General features: G+C 44.8%; 1 protein-coding gene across 5 annotated transcripts in view; it reads left to right on the top strand.

The window, feature by feature from the left end:
• Positions 1-814: 814 nt before the first annotated feature.
• The window catches only part of LOC144597918 (UDP-N-acetylglucosamine transporter-like), a 44490-nt gene continuing 25953 nt past the window's right edge, over positions 815-19351 (top strand). Inside the window, exons 1-4 of one of the 5 annotated variants that reach the window (XM_078407712.1) lie at positions 815-943; positions 12330-12534; positions 12991-13145; positions 14135-14257. In XM_078407712.1, coding sequence (XP_078263838.1) covers positions 12348-12534; positions 12991-13145; positions 14135-14257 — 465 coding nt within the window. In that variant the 5' untranslated portion in view covers positions 815-943; positions 12330-12347. Of the gene's footprint in view, positions 944-1617; positions 1825-12329; positions 12535-12990; positions 13146-14134; positions 14258-19351 lie in introns of those variants that run through there. The other 4 variants (XM_078407711.1, XM_078407710.1, XM_078407709.1 and 1 more) reach the window with 4 other exon arrangements.

The raw sequence follows: 19351 nt of genomic DNA, 5'->3' as shown, positions 1-19351 counted from the left end.
GGTTGGAGGCATTAGAGGACAGAGCGCCGGAATTGGTGAGATCAGTGATAGTGTTAGTGATAAAGGTCTGGTGCTCGTCGGTGGGGTCATGGACCAAGGATAAGTAGGATGAGGTGTCTGAGAGTTGTCGTCTGGCCTTGGTCCGGTAGTGATACCTTAAATGAAATAATTGATCGACTGGGTTTTTAGTCACTGGAATTTAGAAGGATGAGAGGGGATTTTATAGAATCATATAAAATTCTATGGGATTGGACAGGCTAGATGCAGGAAAAATGTTCCCAATGTTGGGGGAGTCCAGAACCTGTGGTCATAGTTTATGAATATGGGGTAGACCATTTAAGACCGAGATGAGGAAAAGCTTTTGCACCCAGAGTTGTGAATCTGTGGAATTCTCTGCCACAGGAGGCAGTGGGGGCCAATTCACTGGATGTTTTCAAGAGAGAGCTCTTTGGGCTAATGGAATCAAGGGATATGGGGAGAAAGCAGGAACGGGGTACAGATTTTGAATGATCACCCATGCATCTTTAGAGGGAAGGAATGGGTGACATTTTGGGTTGAGACCATTCTTCAGACCCGAAACATCACCCATTCTTTCTCTGCAGAGATGCTGCCTGTCCTGCTGAGTTACTCCAGCATATTGTGTCTGTCTTCGGTGTAAACCAGCATCTGCAGTTCCTTTCTCGGCAGGTAATATCGCAAATCCTAGATAGAACATGGTCGTAAGACATGACCTGACTCGGAGAAAGCTATGCTGACTGCATCAAATTATCCCATTCTTTTCCAAGCGCAAATAAGCTTCACGCCTTGAACATTTTTAAACATTTTCTAAATTCGATCTGTTTTTGTTCAGTAAAACAATGTGCAAAAGCACTGTGTAGGAAGGACCTGCAGATGCTGATTTACACAGAAGATGGACGCAAAATGCTGTTGGAAGGAACTGCAGGTACTGATTTACACGGAAAATCGACACAAAATGCTGCAGAAAGGAAAGGCATTTATTGATTTACACTGAATGCTGTGGGAAGGAACTGCAGATGCTGATTTACACAGTAGACACAAAATGCTAGAGTAACTGAGCGAGACAGCAGCATGTGTGGAAAGAAGGAATGGGTCGAGCCCCACAGGCACTGAGTTGCTCCCTCCTGGGGACTGCGCTGCAGAGTTGCCCATTCTCAGGGCGAGGATGCTGAAGGTTCTCACGAGGCGCGCTGCAGCAGGCGAGGTAAACGGCGAGAGAAGGGATTTCCATACGGACGCGGATGTTCCCACCAGTGCAGCCCGGGAATACCAGGGGAGTTTGCGGGCGCAACTCGACTCGAAACGCTTTCGTCCAGACGACTACAATCCCCATCGTGCATTGCGGTGGAGGTGCGCGTGCGCAGTGTCCCGTATATCTTCCGGCGAAGACGACGACAATCCCCCATCCATGGTCGACACAAAAATCTGGAGTAACTCAGCGGGTCAGGCAGCATTTCTGGAGAGAAGGAATGGGTGACGTTTCGGGTCGAGGCCCTTCCTCAGACGTTGGTACTTTGCGGGGGATGCGCATGCGTGGCGGCCTTGCAATCTCTTGTTCGGACAAACAACTACAATTCCCGTCGTACTTTGCGGGGATGCGCATGCGCGGGGACCCGGCCTTCCCCGGCGGGGTGTGTCGTGTCGCGTCTCGCGCTGCTAACCCCAATGGAGGTGCGATCAGCTTGAGGAAGGTTCTCGACCCGAACTCTCACCCATTCCTTCTCTCCAGAGATGCTGCCCGTCCCGACGAGTTACTCCAGCATTTTGTGTCTGTCTTCGGTGTGACCTCGCTCCTCAACACGTAAAGTACTAACTACTGCGTTCACCGTCAATCTTTCTGTCTCTCGGTTGTATTAAACGAACAAAATGTGGCTGAGGCACAACAACACCATAAAATGCATCATCACAGAAAGATCTACCAAGTTACACTGGCGTTTCTGATCCTTTCCGACTGTCTCCAGTGTATTCCCTCGGTTTCTCTTCCCGCTCTCTTCCTTCCCTCTCCCACTTGGTCTGCGGCACCCACCGGCTTCAGGCTTCAATGTATCGGGATATTGCTCACTTGTTATTTTTCTCAATTCCGTTTCTTGGTGAATTTGTTTTATATGCTCCCCACAACAGGAAATATTCTCACTTTACCAAAACTCTTCATAATTTCGAAGACATCCAAAGAAGTCATCCTTTAGTCTTTAATGAGGAGACGAAGAAACCCTGTTCATCTGTTCATCCTATTCTAGGCAGACAGAGAGAAAGAGAGAGCCCTTCGACCCAACTTGCCCATGCCAACCAAGATGCCCCATCTACGCTGCCTGTAAATCCTATAACCCTCTAAATCTACCTATCCATATACCTGTCGAAGTGTCTTTTAAATGTTGTTATAGTACCTGCCTCAACTACGTCCGGCAGCGCATTCCATATACTCTCCACCCTCTGAGTGAAAAAGCTGCCCTTCAGGTTCCTATTAAATCTTTCCCCTCTCACTGTAAACATGCCCTCGGTTCTTGATTCCCCTGCACTGGGCAAAATACTGTGCATTCGCCTTATCCATCCCCTTTATGGTTCCATACACCACTATAAAATCACCCCTCAGCCTCCTGCACTCCAAGGAATAAAAGTCCTAGTCTACCTAACCTTTCCATATAGCATAGGCTCTCAAGTCCTGGCATAGCACGGGCTCTCAAGTCCTGGCAACAATCTTGTAAATCTTCTCGGCACTCTATCCAGTTTAACAACATCCTTCTTATCACAGGGTGATCAAACTGAACGCTATACTTGAAATGCAGCCTCAACAACGTCATGTACAATGTATATTCTGGTTTCATTCTTATAACGCTTCTCTCCAGAGCCTCTTGCATTGGAGAACCTCAGTCCATTTCATTACCTAAGGCATCACAAAGTGTTTTACGGTTGATAATATTCTAATCTCTCTAGAGTAGGGAAATGTGACAACCTTACTTGTGTGCAGCAATGCCTTGCAACCATTAATAAGAAATAGAGCAATTTTTTTTTTTAACATTGATTGGCCAATGCACTTGGGATAATATTCCTGCCCTTCAGATGGTGGCTTTGTTTACATTCTTTCCCTGAATCTCTGCCAGAATAATTCCCATTATAGTGCACAAGAGTTACTTGGATATATTTTTGCCCTCTGATTTCTGGAGATCGAATCCGTACATTATAGATTTGGGTAGAAGAGCCAGAGTTTACAATATAGTGCAGTGAACATCACACTTGTAATCTGGAACCATCAGAGGTCTGGAGAGGACAAGAAATAGGCTGCTACATCGACTGAAAACAGTTACGGATCAATTGGATTATAACCTGTAGAACAAAAGGATTTGGGGTTCAATAAAGGTGTTTTTCTGCTTGGGTGGCTATTTTCAGAATATAGTGAAGTTAATTAGTTGTCGTGATTGAATAGTATAACTTATCCTGTTTGAGTACTTGGAAATTCTCATATGTTTGTTCTTTCTACATATTAAATGTCCTAAATTAAGTGTGATGCAGTAAGAATTAGATGTGAAACATAAGTTACAATGATGATTTTGTTGTTAAATTTTAATGTCTCGCCTGCATTTAATGTCGATGGGATACAAGGCAATTAACCAGAGAGAGAAACTGTAATCAACTAGCATTTATTACATCTTGAAAGGACTGAAAACAATTGTCATCAGATTAAATCTTAGTTGCCACCCTGTTACACACCCTATATTTGTTCTTCCCACCCATCTACTTTCTTTGTAATTTAAAACTTGTTTACTTACTTTTCCAGTTCTGATGACAGGTAATTAATGCAATATAACACCAACGCTCCAGCTCACCAGCAGGCTGGAGCTGTCACCTGAATTCCAGGCCCACAGCCTCCATGATGCAGACTCCCAACACCACGTGGCCTGACTCTGCTGGGTCCTATTGCTTCCCCCTCCCTACAAGGAACCTCAGTCGTGATGGGTCTTCGTCTTCCCCTTCCCCCTCTTTTAACCAGGTTACCCCCACCACACCACACCCATACTATCATTCTCACGCCCCCCCCTCTGAACACCCACCATCCCCCCCCTCCAGTTCTTGCCTTGGCATTTGTCCACTCCCCGGCCCTCCTCTGACCCCAACCCTGACCCTTGTCGTATCTTCACCATCCCTCCTGACCTCCCCCTCTCTGATACGGAACGGTCTGTCCTCAACAGAGGCCTTACCTTCGTTCCCACCTCAACGAGTTCCGGTCCGCCATGACGTAGAGCTTTTCCTCCGTCGCCTCCATGCCTTTTTCTATGGGAAGGTCCTCACCACCCAGTGATGACCCCTTCTCCCGTCCCCACCGATCCCCCTCCTCTTGGACTCCCCAGAACGGCCTTCTACCCTCTCTAGACCTCTTTATTTCTAACTGCCGATGTGACATCAACCGTATCAACTTTTCCACTTCCCTTACCACCCCCTCTGAACATACAGCCCTCCGATCACTCTGCAGCAACTCTGACATAATGAAACCCATCGACAAGGGAGGTGCAGTGGCAGTCTGGCGCGCTGACCTCTACCGGCTGAGGCCAGGCGACAACTATCAAACACCTCCTCCTCCTTATCCTTGGATCATATCCCACAGATGAGCACCTGGCCTTAATCTCAAACACCATTACTGATTTCATCACTTCTTGTTGTCTGCCTTCCACAGCTTCCAACCTTATCGTTTCCCAGCCCCGCACAGCCCGTTTTTACCTTCTCCCCAAAATCCAGAAAAACAACTGCCCTGGCAGACCCAGTCACTCTACACCTCCATCCCCCACCAGGAACGCCCTCCGTTTCTTCCTCGACCGCAGAACCATCCAATTTCCCTTGACTAACACACTACTCCGCCTAGAGGAGCTGGTCCTCACCCTCAATAACTTCTCCTTTGGCTCCTCCCACTTCCTCCAGCTCCAAGGCGTAGCTATGGGCCCCAGCTATGCCTACCTCTTTGTAGGGTTCGTTGAACAATCCCTGTTTCAGGCATACACTGGCCCTATCCCCGAACTCTATCTCCGTTACATTGATGACTGCATCAGTGCTACCTCCTGCACCCATGCAGAACTCATGGACTTCATTCACTTCACCACCAATTTTTATCCTGCACTCAAATTTACTTGGACCATCTCAACACCTCCTTCCCCTTTCTTGATCTTAGTCTCCATCACAAGAAATAGACTATTGACTGACGTCTATTACAAACCCACTGACTCCCACAACTATCTTGACTGAACTTCTTCCCACCCAGCTTCCTGCAAAGACTCTATCCCCTACTCTCAATTCCTCCGTCTGCGCCGCATCTGCGCCCAAGATAAGGTGTTCCATACTAGAATATCCGAGATGTCCTCATTCTTTAGGGAACGGGGGTTCACCTCTCCCATCATAGATGAGGCCCTCACTCGTGCCTCCTCAGTACCCCGTAGCTCTGCCCTTGCTCCCCCTTGTCGCAACAGAGACAGAGTCCCCCTCGTCCTTACCATCCACCCCATCTGCCGTCGCATACAACATATAATCCTCTGAAATGTTCTCCACCCCTTTCCGCCTTCTGCAGAGACCGTTCCCTCCGCAACTCCCTGGTTAACTCATCCCTTCCCACCTAAACCACCCCTCCCCAAGTACTTTCCCCTGCAACCGCAGGAGATGCAACCCATGTCCCTATACCTCCGCCCTCGACTCTGTCCAGCAACCCCAACAGTCCTTTCAGGTTAGGCACATGTTCACTTGCACCTCCTCCAACCTCATCTACTGTATCTGTTGTTCAAGATGTGGACTCTTATACATCAGCGAGACCAAATGTAGACTGGGCAATCGTTTCACGGAACACCTTCGCTCAGCCCACGTGAATCAACCTGATCTCCCGGTTGCTGGACACGCTAATTCTCCTTCCCATTTCTACACGGACCTTTCTGTCTTCAGTCTCCTCCATTGTCAGAGTGAGGCTAAATGCAAATTGGAGGAACAGCATCTCATATTTTGCTTGGGCAGCTTACAGCCAGTGGTGTGAATATTGATTTATCTCACTTCAGGTAGACCGGGCATTCCTTCTCTCTCTATCCCTCTCCCACCCAATTTGCACTACCTTCTCATTTTCACCCTACAAACAGCTTACAATGGCCTGTTTCCTTGAACATCGTTACTTTTTTTACTTATCTTTACCTTCTCCCCAAAATCTACAATAACAACTGCCCCGGCAGACCCAGGGCATTCATTGTTCTTTATTTCTCCACATCACCATCTATATCTCTCATTTCCCTTATCCGTAACCAGTCTGAAGAAGGGTCTTGTCCCAAAACATCACCCATTCCTTCTCTCCAGAGATGCTGCCTGGCCCGCTGAGTTACTCCAGCTTTTTGTGTCTATCTTCAAAATGTTACTTCCTATTTATCGCTCCATAGATGCTGCTTGATCCAGCCACATCATTTTCCTGTTTTGACGTTAGCAACAAGATTAATTAATCTCACATTTAGCAGCCTCCTTACACTCCTCCCATCAATCCTTAGAAATCTCCCTTCCCTGTCTTTCTTTGTGAGCTTATCTAATTGCCCCTTAACATTGTGTAATTCTAAATATCCATTAGTCTTTGCGGAGGAAAAATTGATGGAAAATATCATGCTTTGATATTCACGGCTTTTACAGGCCCTGGACCAAATGTTCTAAATTGTTAGGCTGAGTAGAGAACATTAAGGTGAAAAGGCACAAACATTGGATTTGACTTTGTAGTGTGAGCAGTGGCAAGACTGCCATATGTATGAAACAAGCTTGGACTTTAATGCAAATTGTTTGGGATATAAAAGTAAGGAAGTCGTGCTTCAATTTTACAAGGTTTTCTTGAAATCAAATCTCAAACTCTGCAGTTTCAGTCTCTGTACCTAAAAAGGACTATGTGGAGTCAGGGCAGTTTAAGTTTGTGCTATTGATTTCTGGAATGAGAATTGTCTCTGAACTAAGTGTTTGAGGGGTCACTTGGGTAAGAAGTTGAATCAAATGTGTGTCTAGAGTTAGTTAGGGGCAGTCTGGATGTTGGGGGAGGTACTTAATCAAGGCAAGGCAGATTACAATATCATTAGGCAGGAGCTAGAGAGTGTAGATTGGGAGCATTTGTTATTGGGTAAATCCACAGGGAGTAGTTTAAAGGCCAGATGATCAAAGTGCAGGATCAGGGATGAGGTCAAGGAGCAGGGATGAGGTTGGCCAGGGAAGGGAACCATGAATAACTAAGGAGATTGTAAACTTGGGTCAGCAAGAAAAAGGAAGCGTATGCCAGTTTTAAGAAGATGGTGTCAGATGGGGCTTAAGAGGAATATTAAGTGAGTAGGAAAGAACTCAAGTGGGTGATTAGAAGGGCCAAAAGGGGCTATGAAATGTCATTGGTCAACTGGATTAAGGAAAATCCCAAGGATTTTTGGATGTGTTAAAAACAAGAGGGTGACCAGGGAGAAGATGGGACCCCTCAATTCAAGGATAAAGGAATGAATCTATGCTTGGAGTTGGAGGATGTCAGTGAGGTACTAAATTAGTACTTTTCATCAGTATTCACCGAGGAGAAGGACTTGCCCCTCAGCAAAATCAATGTGGAGAATACATATCTCAGGGCAGATTGAGATCTTGAGTTTGAGAGGTTTTGCTGAGGCTCTTGAAGAGCATTAAGGTGGATAAGTCTCCATCGCCTGATGGGATCTATCCCAGATTATTGAGAGAGACAAGAGAGCAGGTTGAGGGGGGCCTTGGCGAGGATCTTTGTTTCTTCTCTGGCCACGGAGGACAGGAAAATGCCCAATGTTGTTTCTTTGGCTAGAGCCTTGACTGCAGAGGAATCTTGGAGCCCAAGTTCATTCATAGCTCACTGAAGGTGGCAGCACAAGTAATAATATTTTTTTTATTTGTCATATGTAGGTTGGCACAGGGTCAACGGTACAATGAAATGTATTTGACAAGACAACGGGTCACCTCAGCAGTAATATTCCAAGGATAATTAAGATTTTGAAAATGACATTAATTAGTAAGGTAAAAAGACAATATTAAAAATAGGTAAAAAGACAATATTAAAAATAATCAACATATATGATTTGAAAAGTGTTTGAGTTCAGAAGCCTGATGGCCTGATGGTAGAAACTGTTCTTAAGTCTGGTGGTACGCGCAGCCATACTCCTGTATCGTCTGCCTGACGGTAACAAGGAGAACAGCCTGCGTGTTGGGTGGCTGTGGTCCTTGATGATGCTGCGTGCCTTCCGCAGGCACCGCCGGTAGAAAATGTCCTGAATGGCCGGGAGACAGTTGCCAGTGATGTGCTGTGCCGTCTTCACCACTCTCTGTAGTGATTTGTGGCTGTGGGCACAACAGTTCCCGTACCAGACTGTAATGCAGCCCGTCAGCAGGCTCTCGATGGGGCATCTGTAGAGGTTTGTGAGGATGCTGGCGTTCATGCCAAACTTCCTCAGTCTTCTCAGGAAAAAGAGCCGCTGGTGTGCCTTCTTTGTTATTGTGTCCGTGTGCAGTGTCCAGGAAAGGTCCTCAGTGATGTGCACACTGAGGAACTTAAAGCTGCTGACCCTTTCAACCTCAGCATCACCGATGTGGATGGGGAGGTGTCCACTCCCCCGCTGTCTCCTGTAGTCCATGATCATCTCTTTAGTTTTGCTGACATTGAGAGAGAGGTTATTTTCCTGGCACCAGCTGTTTAGTGCCTTTACCTCCTCTCTGTAGGCCGTCTCATTGTTGTCTGTGATGAGACCCAAGATGGTTGTGTCGTCAGCAAACTTTAGGATGCTGTTTGAGCTGTGCTTAGCAGTACAGTCGTGCGTGAACAGGAAGTACAGGAGAGGACTGATCACACATTCCTTTGGTGTGCCTGTGTTGAGGATCAGTGAGGAAGAGGTGTGGCTGCCAATTCTCACCACCTGTCCAACCCAGAGTTTCTGATTAGGTAAGTGCAGATGGTGGCTTTTGGAACCACATCATCGATACACTTACTTATGCAGCCTAAGACAGAGTTTGTGTATTCGTTGATATTGCCTTCTGCTGTATCTTCAAACACATCTGCCAGTCAGTTGTGTCAAAGCAGTCCTGTAAGGCCTCATCAACCTCATTGTTCCATTTATATATGACCCTGGAAACCGGTTTTTCCTGTTTTAGTTTCTGCCTGTAAGTGGATAATGTGGTAAAGAAGTCGTGTGGTATGCCTGCCTTCATTGCTTGGGGCATTGAGTACAATAGTCAGGAAGTCTTGATGCAGCTCTATAGGACTTTGGTTAGGTTACATATGGAGTATTGTGTGCAGTTTTGGTCACCCCATTACACTAAAGATGTGGAGGCTTTGGAGAGGGTGCAGGAGGTTTATTAGAATGCTGTCTGGATTGGAGGATTTTAACTACAAGGAGAGGTTGGATAGACATGGATTGTTTTCTCTGGAACATCTGAAGTTGAGGGGAGACTTGATAGAAGTTTTTTTTAATTATGAGAGGCTTAGTTGGGGTCAGAACGTTTTTCCCAGGGTGGATATGTCCAACACTAAAGGGCATACCTATAAGGTGAGTGGAGGAACGTTTAATGGAGATGGTGCGAAGATTTTTACACGAAGAGCGATAGAGGCCTGGAATGCATTGGCAGGGGTGGTGGTGAAGGCAGATACCATAGTGGCATTAAGAGGCTTTTAGATAGGCATGTGGATGTGCTGAGAATCGAGGGATAGACTGGCAGTTGAAATCAGTTAAACTTGGCATCATTTTTGCAGATAATGAAGATGGTTGTGAAAAATTACAGCAGGATTTTGAGCCTGATTTTGATCAATTGGCCAGGTGGGCTGGGGAATGGTTGATGGAATTTAATACAGAGAAATGTGACGAGTTGCATTTTGGGAAGTCTAACATGGGCAGGACCTATCCATGAATGGTAGTGCTCTGGGAAGTGTTGTAAAGCAGAGGGATCTAGGACTGCAGGTACATGGTTCCTTGAAGGTGGGAGTAGCAAGTAGATAGGGTAGTCAAAAAGGTGTTTGGCACATTGGCCTTCAGTCAGAGTATTGAGTATAGAAGTTGGAAGGTCATGTTGCAGTTATATAAGACACTGGTTAGGCCGCATTTAGAGTATTGTGTTCAGTTCTGGGCACCATATTCATCATCGGCGGTCACTCGAAGCGAGTATGACTGTTCTCTCCATAGAGGACGCCTGTGCATGACTTTGTTTAACGTGGGATGACTGGTGCATAGACAGCCACCACACGGTCCTTGACAGATCTGGGCCAGGATTCAGTGGCATGGAGTCCATGACGACCGGGGACCCTTTTCTGCTGCAGCCTTCATCCGCCTTCCCAGCCGTTGTGACGCTCCACTAAAGTCAACCATCATCCTCCGCCTGTTCCATCGTTGAGGTCTTGGTTGGATTGCTCTTTGTCAGGGACCTCCCCCTCGACCTTACCGCAATGGGTGATCCTACCAGGAGCATAGCGCCAGACGGCATCGCTCTCAGAATCTTAGGACCACACAAGCTTCTCCACCACGACAAGGTAACAATCCACAGAGCACCATGTTATAGGAAAGATGTCAAGCTGGAAAGGGTACAGAGACGATTTACAAGGATGTTGCTATGGACAGAGGGTCTGAGCTATAGGGAGAGGTTGAATGGGCTGCGACTATTTTTTGGAGCGCAGGAGGATGAGGAATGATCTTATTAAGGTGTATAAAATCATGAGAGGAGTTATTGCCCAGAGTAGGTTTTATCGAGGACTGGAAGACATAGGTTTACGGTGAAGGGCAAAAGATTTAATAGGAATCTGGGGGGTAACTTTTTCACACAGAGGGTGGTGGGTGTATGGAACAAGCTGCCAGAGGAGGTAGTTGAGGCAGAGATTATCCCAACATCTAAGAAACATTTAGACAGGTACATGGGTAGGACAGGTTTGAAGGGATATGGACCAAACGCGGGCAGTTGGGACTAGTGTAACTGGGACATGTTGGCCGGTGTGAGCAAGTTGGGCCGAAGGGCCTGTTTCTATACTGTATTACTCTATGACTATGTTCAGCGCAAGCATTGTAGGCCGAGGGGCCCGTTCCTGCGTTGTACTGGTGTATGTTCTATGACAGCAATTTTCTAGCTTGGACATTAATGAACCAGATTTTTTTATTTACAACATTGTTTCAAGAGCATTGTAACTCGTACAAGCTCTTAATTCTGTGTTTGTGAAGTAAAAGAACATTCCTTTTCACAGTTAGTGGATGCTAGTGATTCTCTTGCTGTGCAGCCCGATAGTAGAAGGTTTCCGAAAAAAAACTTTGCCAAGGATCATTAAATCTAAGTGGAGCTTCTTTAAGACAAGAAGAAAGTACAGTGACTTTCCTATCCATAAATCTTGGGTCCATTTTTTTCAATCCAGATAAATGGATTCTATAAAAGTAATACAGATGCTCCCCGACTCACGATGCTTCGACTTACGATATTTCGACTCTACGATGGTGCAAAAGCTGGGCAATGGCAGCGAGCCACAGCTTGCTTCAGGCCACGTGATCAGGTGTATTAAATGCATTTCGACTTACGATTTTTTCGGTTTACGATGGGTTTATCGGAACGTAACCCCATCGTAAGTTGACGAGCACCTGTACGAATATAAAATAATATGAAATATGAATTTTCGGCACGGACATTTTCGGCCGAAGGGCCTGTTCTTGGATTTTTGCTGTTCTATGTTCTTAAGTGTCGTATTAATTTGTCAGTAAATATTATGTAAATAACTTTTAAGTTCTTAAAAACTCAATTTACATCATTTTATCCATTTATAATATGATAATTGAAGTCAAAACAATGCGGGAGAATTGATGGGAAAATACAGTAACTCAATGGATCAGGCAGCATCTCTGGAGGTCCTCGTTAGCAATGTTGATGTTGTTTCCCTCTACATCGTTGCTGCAACATTTTTCTGTTTTTGATGCTGTACAACTAATTTTTCACCTTGATAGTCTCTTTACAAAACTACAATCTGACTCAAAAGATTTATTTAGTGGATTGGAAGTTTGAAAATTGCATGGTAGAAGAAATATTACAAACCCAAAGAAAAGAGAATGGGGGAAAATGTCCAATTGTAATGATAATCCGGTGGGCAAAGTATTAACTTTATATTTATGACATAATTTAGGGATATAGTTGACTAACTGCCATTCCTTAGCTGAACTAACATTATTGGAGAATTTGCTCTTCCCTACCTATTTTGAGACCTTTTAATGGGGGCATCTCAAAAATTTTGGAAGGCATTTTAAAATTATTCCTAAATCCAAAGTTAAACATAATTACAGTTTGAATTAATTTGTTTCCCTTTAACTTTACAGGAAAGTGGGCGTTAAAATATGGAGTTCAATTTGAAATACATTTCGCTGGGAATTTTAGTATTTCAGACGACCAGTCTCGTTTTAACCATGCGTTACTCACGTACTTTCAAAGAAGAAGGACCTCGTTATTTGGCATCAACTGCAGTTGTCATTGCTGAGATGATGAAGATTGTAGCATGTCTACTTTTAGTTTATAAGGATTCTAGTACGTACACTATTTAGTATATTTTCTTGTTTAAAATTGCTGCATTTCATGAAGCATTGGACATGAGATGAAACAATGGAATCTCATCTGTAATTGCTGATGTACCTTTGATGGATGCCTTCGGGTTTTCTTTAAGTGTGTCACCGATCCCAAAATAGAGTTTTTGGAGATCGGTGAATAGAAAAGCTGAGTTTCATATGAAATGCGTTGGGCAGTGAAACATATGAACTGCTTTACTGTACCCTTCACTTGCAACACTTTCTCCACTTCATTCATTATCTTTTAATGAGTAAATAGAAATTCATTCTTTTTTCCCCCTTATTTTCTACTTTTTACTGCTTTGTATTTGTACATTACCATAATCATTAACTGCAGTTTTATAAATTGTTTCAAAAATAATTGTGTCTATGTTACAGTATGAACAAGGCTAATTATGTTCTGTTTTCTCACTTTTAGGTTATAGTCTTAAGGGATTAAATAGAGTATTACAAGATGAAATTATTAACAAACCAATGGAGACATTAAAACTTGCCATTCCGTCTGGAATTTACACCCTTCAGAACAACCTCCTTTATGTAGCATTGTCTAATTTAGATGCAGCAACGTATCAGGTACAATATTAGCTCCTTTTGGTTTCAGGCATTTCAAACCTTCTACTCTTGTGATCCTGCACTGTTGGAGGTATATGAAGGCATGTCCTGTGAATGAAAATGTTTTGTATTGTTTTTCTTAATGACATTTGATAAAATCCCATGGGCATGCATCTTTCAAAAATAAATAAATTATAACAAATTAGCTAATGTGATTCAAATTTGAATTGAAAGCAAATGAAATAATTGGAGCAAGGGATGGTAAGCAATAGGACTTTCGAGGTGTGTTATTTATAGGAGCTGTAAAAGGTATTTAGCAACAACATCTAGTATTTATACAATAATTTTAGACTAGTAAAACAATTGCAAGGTAATTAATAGCATAAAGAAACAAATGTTAGTGTCGCCACAGAAGATAATATGAACAGATCAAGGTCATTCCCGGGATGGCCTTCAAAGAAGGAGAGGTTGGAGAGAAAAAGAGAGTGGGTGGAGAGAATGAGGGGGAGAGAGAGGGGGGGTGGGTGAGCAAGAGAGAGAGATTTATGGAAGGAATTCTACAGCTAAGACCTTGGGCAACTATGGTAAAGTACTTTAAAACTAAGCATTTAGAAATATGAAGTTTGTATGGTTGGAGAAAGTTGAGTGGTGAAGAAGCCACAGTTATAAGAGAAGTTACAAAGAAGATACTTTTAAAATGAAGGAGTTGACAGAAATCAAGTGGAATTCTGCAAAATTTTAGGAGATTTTATGCACAAAACCTAGTGCAACCCCAAATGAAGCTTTTAAAGAGGCATGTTACAATTTAGGCAATATAGAGAATTGGGGATTTAGGAATGATTAGTGGAATGATTTATTAAAATCAATTAAATTATCTATGTATATACAGCGTTATTTATTGTAATATATGGATCTGAAAATATGGCCATGTTTGAATAATGAATATGAGTGTAGATTATGTTTGTAAATATTGGAAATAAATCCATTGTTACAATTTTTCTCTCATTTAGGTTACTTACCAGCTTAAGGTGCTCACGACAGCTTTCTTTTCTGTGACTATGCTTGGAAAAAACCTTGGTGTTTATCAATGGCTCTCCCTCTTGACATTAATGGCCGGAGTTGCACTTGTACAGGTATGAGTAACGAGATCAAAGGGTTTTGAAGAAAGTTTGTAACTAGCGGTAGCGCAGCGGTAGAGTTGCTGCTTTACAGCGAATGCAGCGCCGGAGACTCAGGTTCGATCCTGACTACGGGTGCTGCACTGTAAGGAGTTTGTACGTTCTCCCCGTGACCTGCGTGGGTTTTCTCCGAGATCTTCGGTTTCCTCCCACACTCCAAAGACGTACAGGTTTGTAGGTTAATTGGCTGGGTAAATGTAAAAAATTGTCCCTAGTGGGTGTAGGATAGTGTTAATGTACGGGGATCGCTGGGCGGCGCGGACTTGGTGGGCCGAAAAGGCCTGTTTCCGCGCTGTATATATATGATATGATATGAAACATGAATTTTCAGCAACAATTGGTGTTCTCTGGGATGTAAATTTTCTCTAATGTTTTCCATTACATTTTGAATATTAATTTTAAAAGACATGCAGATTTAAAAATTACTGAATTTTATGAAGAGCTGCAACCTTAGTTTCAAGCTTACTCTTGCTGGGCCTGTCGAGTCAATGGCATCTGTAGCAAGAAGATGGGTTAGACTGCTTATGCTATTGTATGATGGAATAATTTTATTTATGCATTCCAGCAAAAGCTTTCCTTACCTTGACTTTCGGCCAATGGAAACTAGTTGGTGCCCCAAACCTTTATGGTTTTAGAACAGTACAGCATAAGAACATGCCCTTTGGCCCACAATGTCTGTGCCAAACATGGTGCCGCAACTATCTTAACTATTTGTGAGCAATGCTTTGGTCTAGTTTACGACAAAACACAAAGGTGTATAGCTGTTTGAGCAGAAGGTTAAAGTTGCAAATCAAGATCACAAGCCCATTCAATGGGTTTGAGTGAGATTGTATGGATTGATGAAATGTCACAGCAAAAGGAGCCTTTAGGACAAGAATTCTTAGACAATAGACAATAGGTGCAGGAGTAGGCCATTCAGCCCTTCGAGCCAGCACCGCCATTCAATGCGATCATGGCTGATCACTCTCAATCAGTACCCCGTTCTTGCCTTCTCCCCATACCCCCTCACTCCGCTATCCTTAAGAGGTCTATCCAGCTCTCTCTTGAAAGCATCCAACGAACTGGCCTCCACTGCCTTCTGAGGCAGAGAATTCCACACCTTCACCACTCTCTGACTGAAAAAGTTCTTCCTCATCTCCGTTCTAAATGGCCTACCCCTTATTCTTAAACTGTGGCCCCTTGTTCTGGACTCCCCCAACATTGGGAACATGTTTCCTGCCTCTAATGTGTCCAATCCCCTAATTATCTTATATGTTTCAATAAGGAGTTTGTACGTTCTCCCCGTGACCTGCGTGGGTTTTCTCCGAGATCTTCGGTTTCCTCCCACACTCCAAAGACGTACAGGTATGTAGGTTAATTGGCTGGGTAAATGTAAAAATTGTCCCTAGTGGGTGTAGGATAGTGTTAATGTACGGGGATCGCTGGGCGGCACGGACTTGGAGGGCCGAAAAGGCCTGTTTCCGGCTGTATATATATGATGATATGATGATGATGAAGGTCCCCCTCATCCTTCTAAATTCCAGTGTATACAAGCCTAATTGCTCCAGCCTTTCAACATACGACAGTCCCGCCATTCCGGGAATTAACCTAGTGAACCAACGCTGCACGCCCTCAATAGCAAGAATATCCTTCCTCAAATTTGGAGACCAAAACTGCACACAGTACTCCAGGTGCGGTCTCACCAGGGCACGGTACAACTGTAGAAGGACCTCTTTGCTCCTATACTCAACTCCTCTTGTTATGAAGGCCAACATTCCATTGGCTTTCTTCACTGCCTGCTGTACCTGCATGCTTCCTTTCAGTGACTGATGCACTAGGACACCCAGATCTCGTTGAACATCCCCTGTTCCTAACTTGACACCATTCAGATAATAATCTGCCTTTCTATTCTTACTTCCAAAGTGAATAACCTCACACTTATCTACATTAAACTGCATCTGCCATGTATCCGCCCACTCACACAACCTGTCCAAGTCACCCTGCAGCCTTATTGCATCTTCCTCACAATTCACACTACCCCCCAGCTTAGTATCATCTGCAAATTTGCTAATGGTACTTTTAATCCCTTCATCTAAGTCATTAATGTATATCGTAAATAGCTGGGGTCCCAGCACCGAACCTTGCGGTACCCCACTAGTCACTGCCTGCCATTCCGAAAGGGACCCATTTATCCCCACTCTTTGCTTTCTGTCTGTCAACCAATTTTCTATCCATGTCAGTACCCTACCCCCAATACCATGTGCTCTAATTTTGCTCACTAATCTCCTATGTGGGACCTTGTCGAAGGCTTTCTGAAAGTCGAGGTACACCACATCCACCGACTCTCCCCTGTCAATTTTCCTAGTTACATCCTCAAAAAATTCCAGTAGATTTGTCAAGCATGATTTCCCCTTCGTGAATCCATGCTGACTCGGAATGATCCTGTTACTACTATCCAAATGCTCAGCAATTTCGTCTTTTATAATTGACTCCAGCATCTTCCCCACCACTGATGTCAGACTAACTGGTCTATAATTACCCGTTTTCTCTCTCCCTCCTTTCTTAAAAAGTGGGATAACATTTGCTATCCTCCAATCCACAGGAACTGATCCTGAATCTATAGAACATTGAAAAATGATCTCCAATGCTTCCACTATTTCTAGAGCCACCTCCTTAAGTACCCTGGGATGCAGACCATCAGGCCCTGGGGATTTATCAGCCTTCAGTCCCATCAGTCTACCCAAAACCATTTCCTGCCTAATGTGGATTTCCTTCAGTTCCTCCATCACCCTAGGTTCTCCGGCCCCTAGAACATTTGGGAGATTGTGTGTATCTTCCTCAGTGAAGACAGATCCAAAGTAACGGTTTAACTCGTCTGATTTGATTTGATTTGTACATTTTACTTACCAGTTCTAGACGTAAGTATTCTGTAGATATTATCATACGATCAAGTCTGTCCCTTGGTAAAGGTACATATTCCACCTCTTATTGCTAGTTCCAAAATTCCCACTTGCTTTAAAAGGGCATTTATGGTACCCACGTAGTAATGGTGCCCACGAAGAGTGAGGTGGCATGCTTCAATGACTACAGACCAGTAGCGCTAATGTTTGTGGTGGTGAAGTACTGTGAGAGATTGGTATCGTCTCCAATCTTAGGTGAGAGATCTGGATCCATTATAATTTGCCCATGGTCACAATAGATCAACAGGGGATGCAATCTCGCTGGCTCTCCACTCTGCACTGGATTACTAAGAATCGGAATCAGAATAACCTTTATTGTCATCCAAAAAAACAAGTCTTTTGGACGAAATTCCGTTACCCACAGTCCAACAATCAGAGCAATAAAAATAAAGCAATAACACACACAATCACAAGCCAACACAAAGCAAAAAAAAGAAACATCCATCACAGTGAGTCTCCTCGCGTCACCTCCTCACTGTGATGGAAGGCCAGAATGTCTTTTCTCTTCCCTTCCGTCTTCTCCTGCGGTCAGGCTGTTGATGTTGCCACGTTCCTGGCCGCGCCGGACGGTGAAAGGTCCGCAGCGGGCCGACCTAAGCCCCGCGATTCAGGGCGAGCGAAGACACTGCCGCTGCACGTCGGGGTGGTCGTGGCTCCTGACATTGAAGCCCCCGCCGGGCAGAGAAAAATCCCGCGGCCTATTTCAGGCCGCGCCGGACGGTGAAAGGTCCGCAGTGGGCTGACCCAAGCCAACTGCTGCCGGAGCTCCTGATGTCGGCCCAGGGGCCTGTGAGCTTCCGATATCCTCGCGGCTGAAGCCTCCGGAGCCTCCAAAGGCGAGTTGCAGCCGCTCTCGCAGCGCTACCACAGCCTCCGAAGGCAGTCAGCTCCGCAGATGGTAAGTCCGGTCCGCGGGCTCTGCGAACCAGAGCCCAGGTGGTCCCAGGTGGAGGCCGCCAGCTCCAGGTGTTTGGCCGATGATAGGCCGCAGCGGGAATGGAGACACGACCCAGAAAAAAAAGGTCGGGTCTCCGTTCGGAAGAGACAATTCTACAGTTTCCCCCCCTCCCCACACACATAGTACACAACCACAAAAAACACTACATCACATCTAAACACTACAATTAAGACAAAAAACAACAAAAAAGATAAACGGACTGCAGGTGAGCCGCAGCTGCTGCGCAGCGCCGCCATTTTAAGACAATAAGAACATGTACATTAGGCTGTTCATCGATGTTCAGCTCAGTTTTCAACACCATCATCCCTTCCAAACATTATCAAACTCTGTGTCTGCTCAGCTTACCAATTGGATCTTTGACTTTCTCACAATCGCTTTCCTTCCCAGTTGAAATCGCAGCTACCAACCTGCGACCAGACCTCGTCCTCTGGTCCAGCTCCTGTCGGCGTGTTTTCATCATTGAGCTGACGGTGCCCTGGGAGGAGGCTGTGGACGAGGCATTTGAAAGGAAAAGGCTGAGATATTCCAACCTTGCAGTAGAGGCAGAGGAGCGAGGTTGGAGTGTAAGAGTGTGTCCAGTGGAGGTGGGGTGCAGGGGCTTTGTAGCCAGTTCCACTGCAAGGCTCCTGAGGGAAGTTGGAGTCAGAGGGCAGGCCCAAAGGAGGGCAATCAAAGAACTTGCAAATGCCGCCGAACGGAGCAGTCACTGGCTGCGGCTGAAAAGAAAAGATACTGTCTGGGCTGCCACGTGACCATCTAGAGGCTAACCATAAGACACACACCCAGGGCTGATCACCCTGTGGTGGGCCTGCCTCGACTGAGGGTGTCTTGTGATAAAAGGCCGAAACACCCAGTGACGTTGAGGTACACAACTGAAGATGTGTCTGAATGGTAGCAACATCACCTAGTGGTCACCCCCAAGAACAACACTAGTCAATTGTAGTGCAAACCTTAGGGATTGTAACATCTAGTCCTACTAATCAATCTGAATGAGCAACAGTACTTCCTCCTCGCTAACCATCAGCACAGTAGAACTTCAAGGTTATGTGCCGGGTCTCTAAACCCCTACACTGTCTATACCCATTTCTGTGTAGCCAGACATTATTCCAATGCCATGTTTAAATTTACCATTGATGCCACTGTTGTTACATG

The sequence above is a fragment of the Rhinoraja longicauda genome, chromosome 11, assembly GCF_053455715.1.
Source record: "Rhinoraja longicauda isolate Sanriku21f chromosome 11, sRhiLon1.1, whole genome shotgun sequence".
NCBI lineage: Eukaryota > Metazoa > Chordata > Chondrichthyes > Rajiformes > Arhynchobatidae > Rhinoraja > Rhinoraja longicauda.
This window is presented reverse-complemented; position numbering and strand designations above follow the sequence as displayed.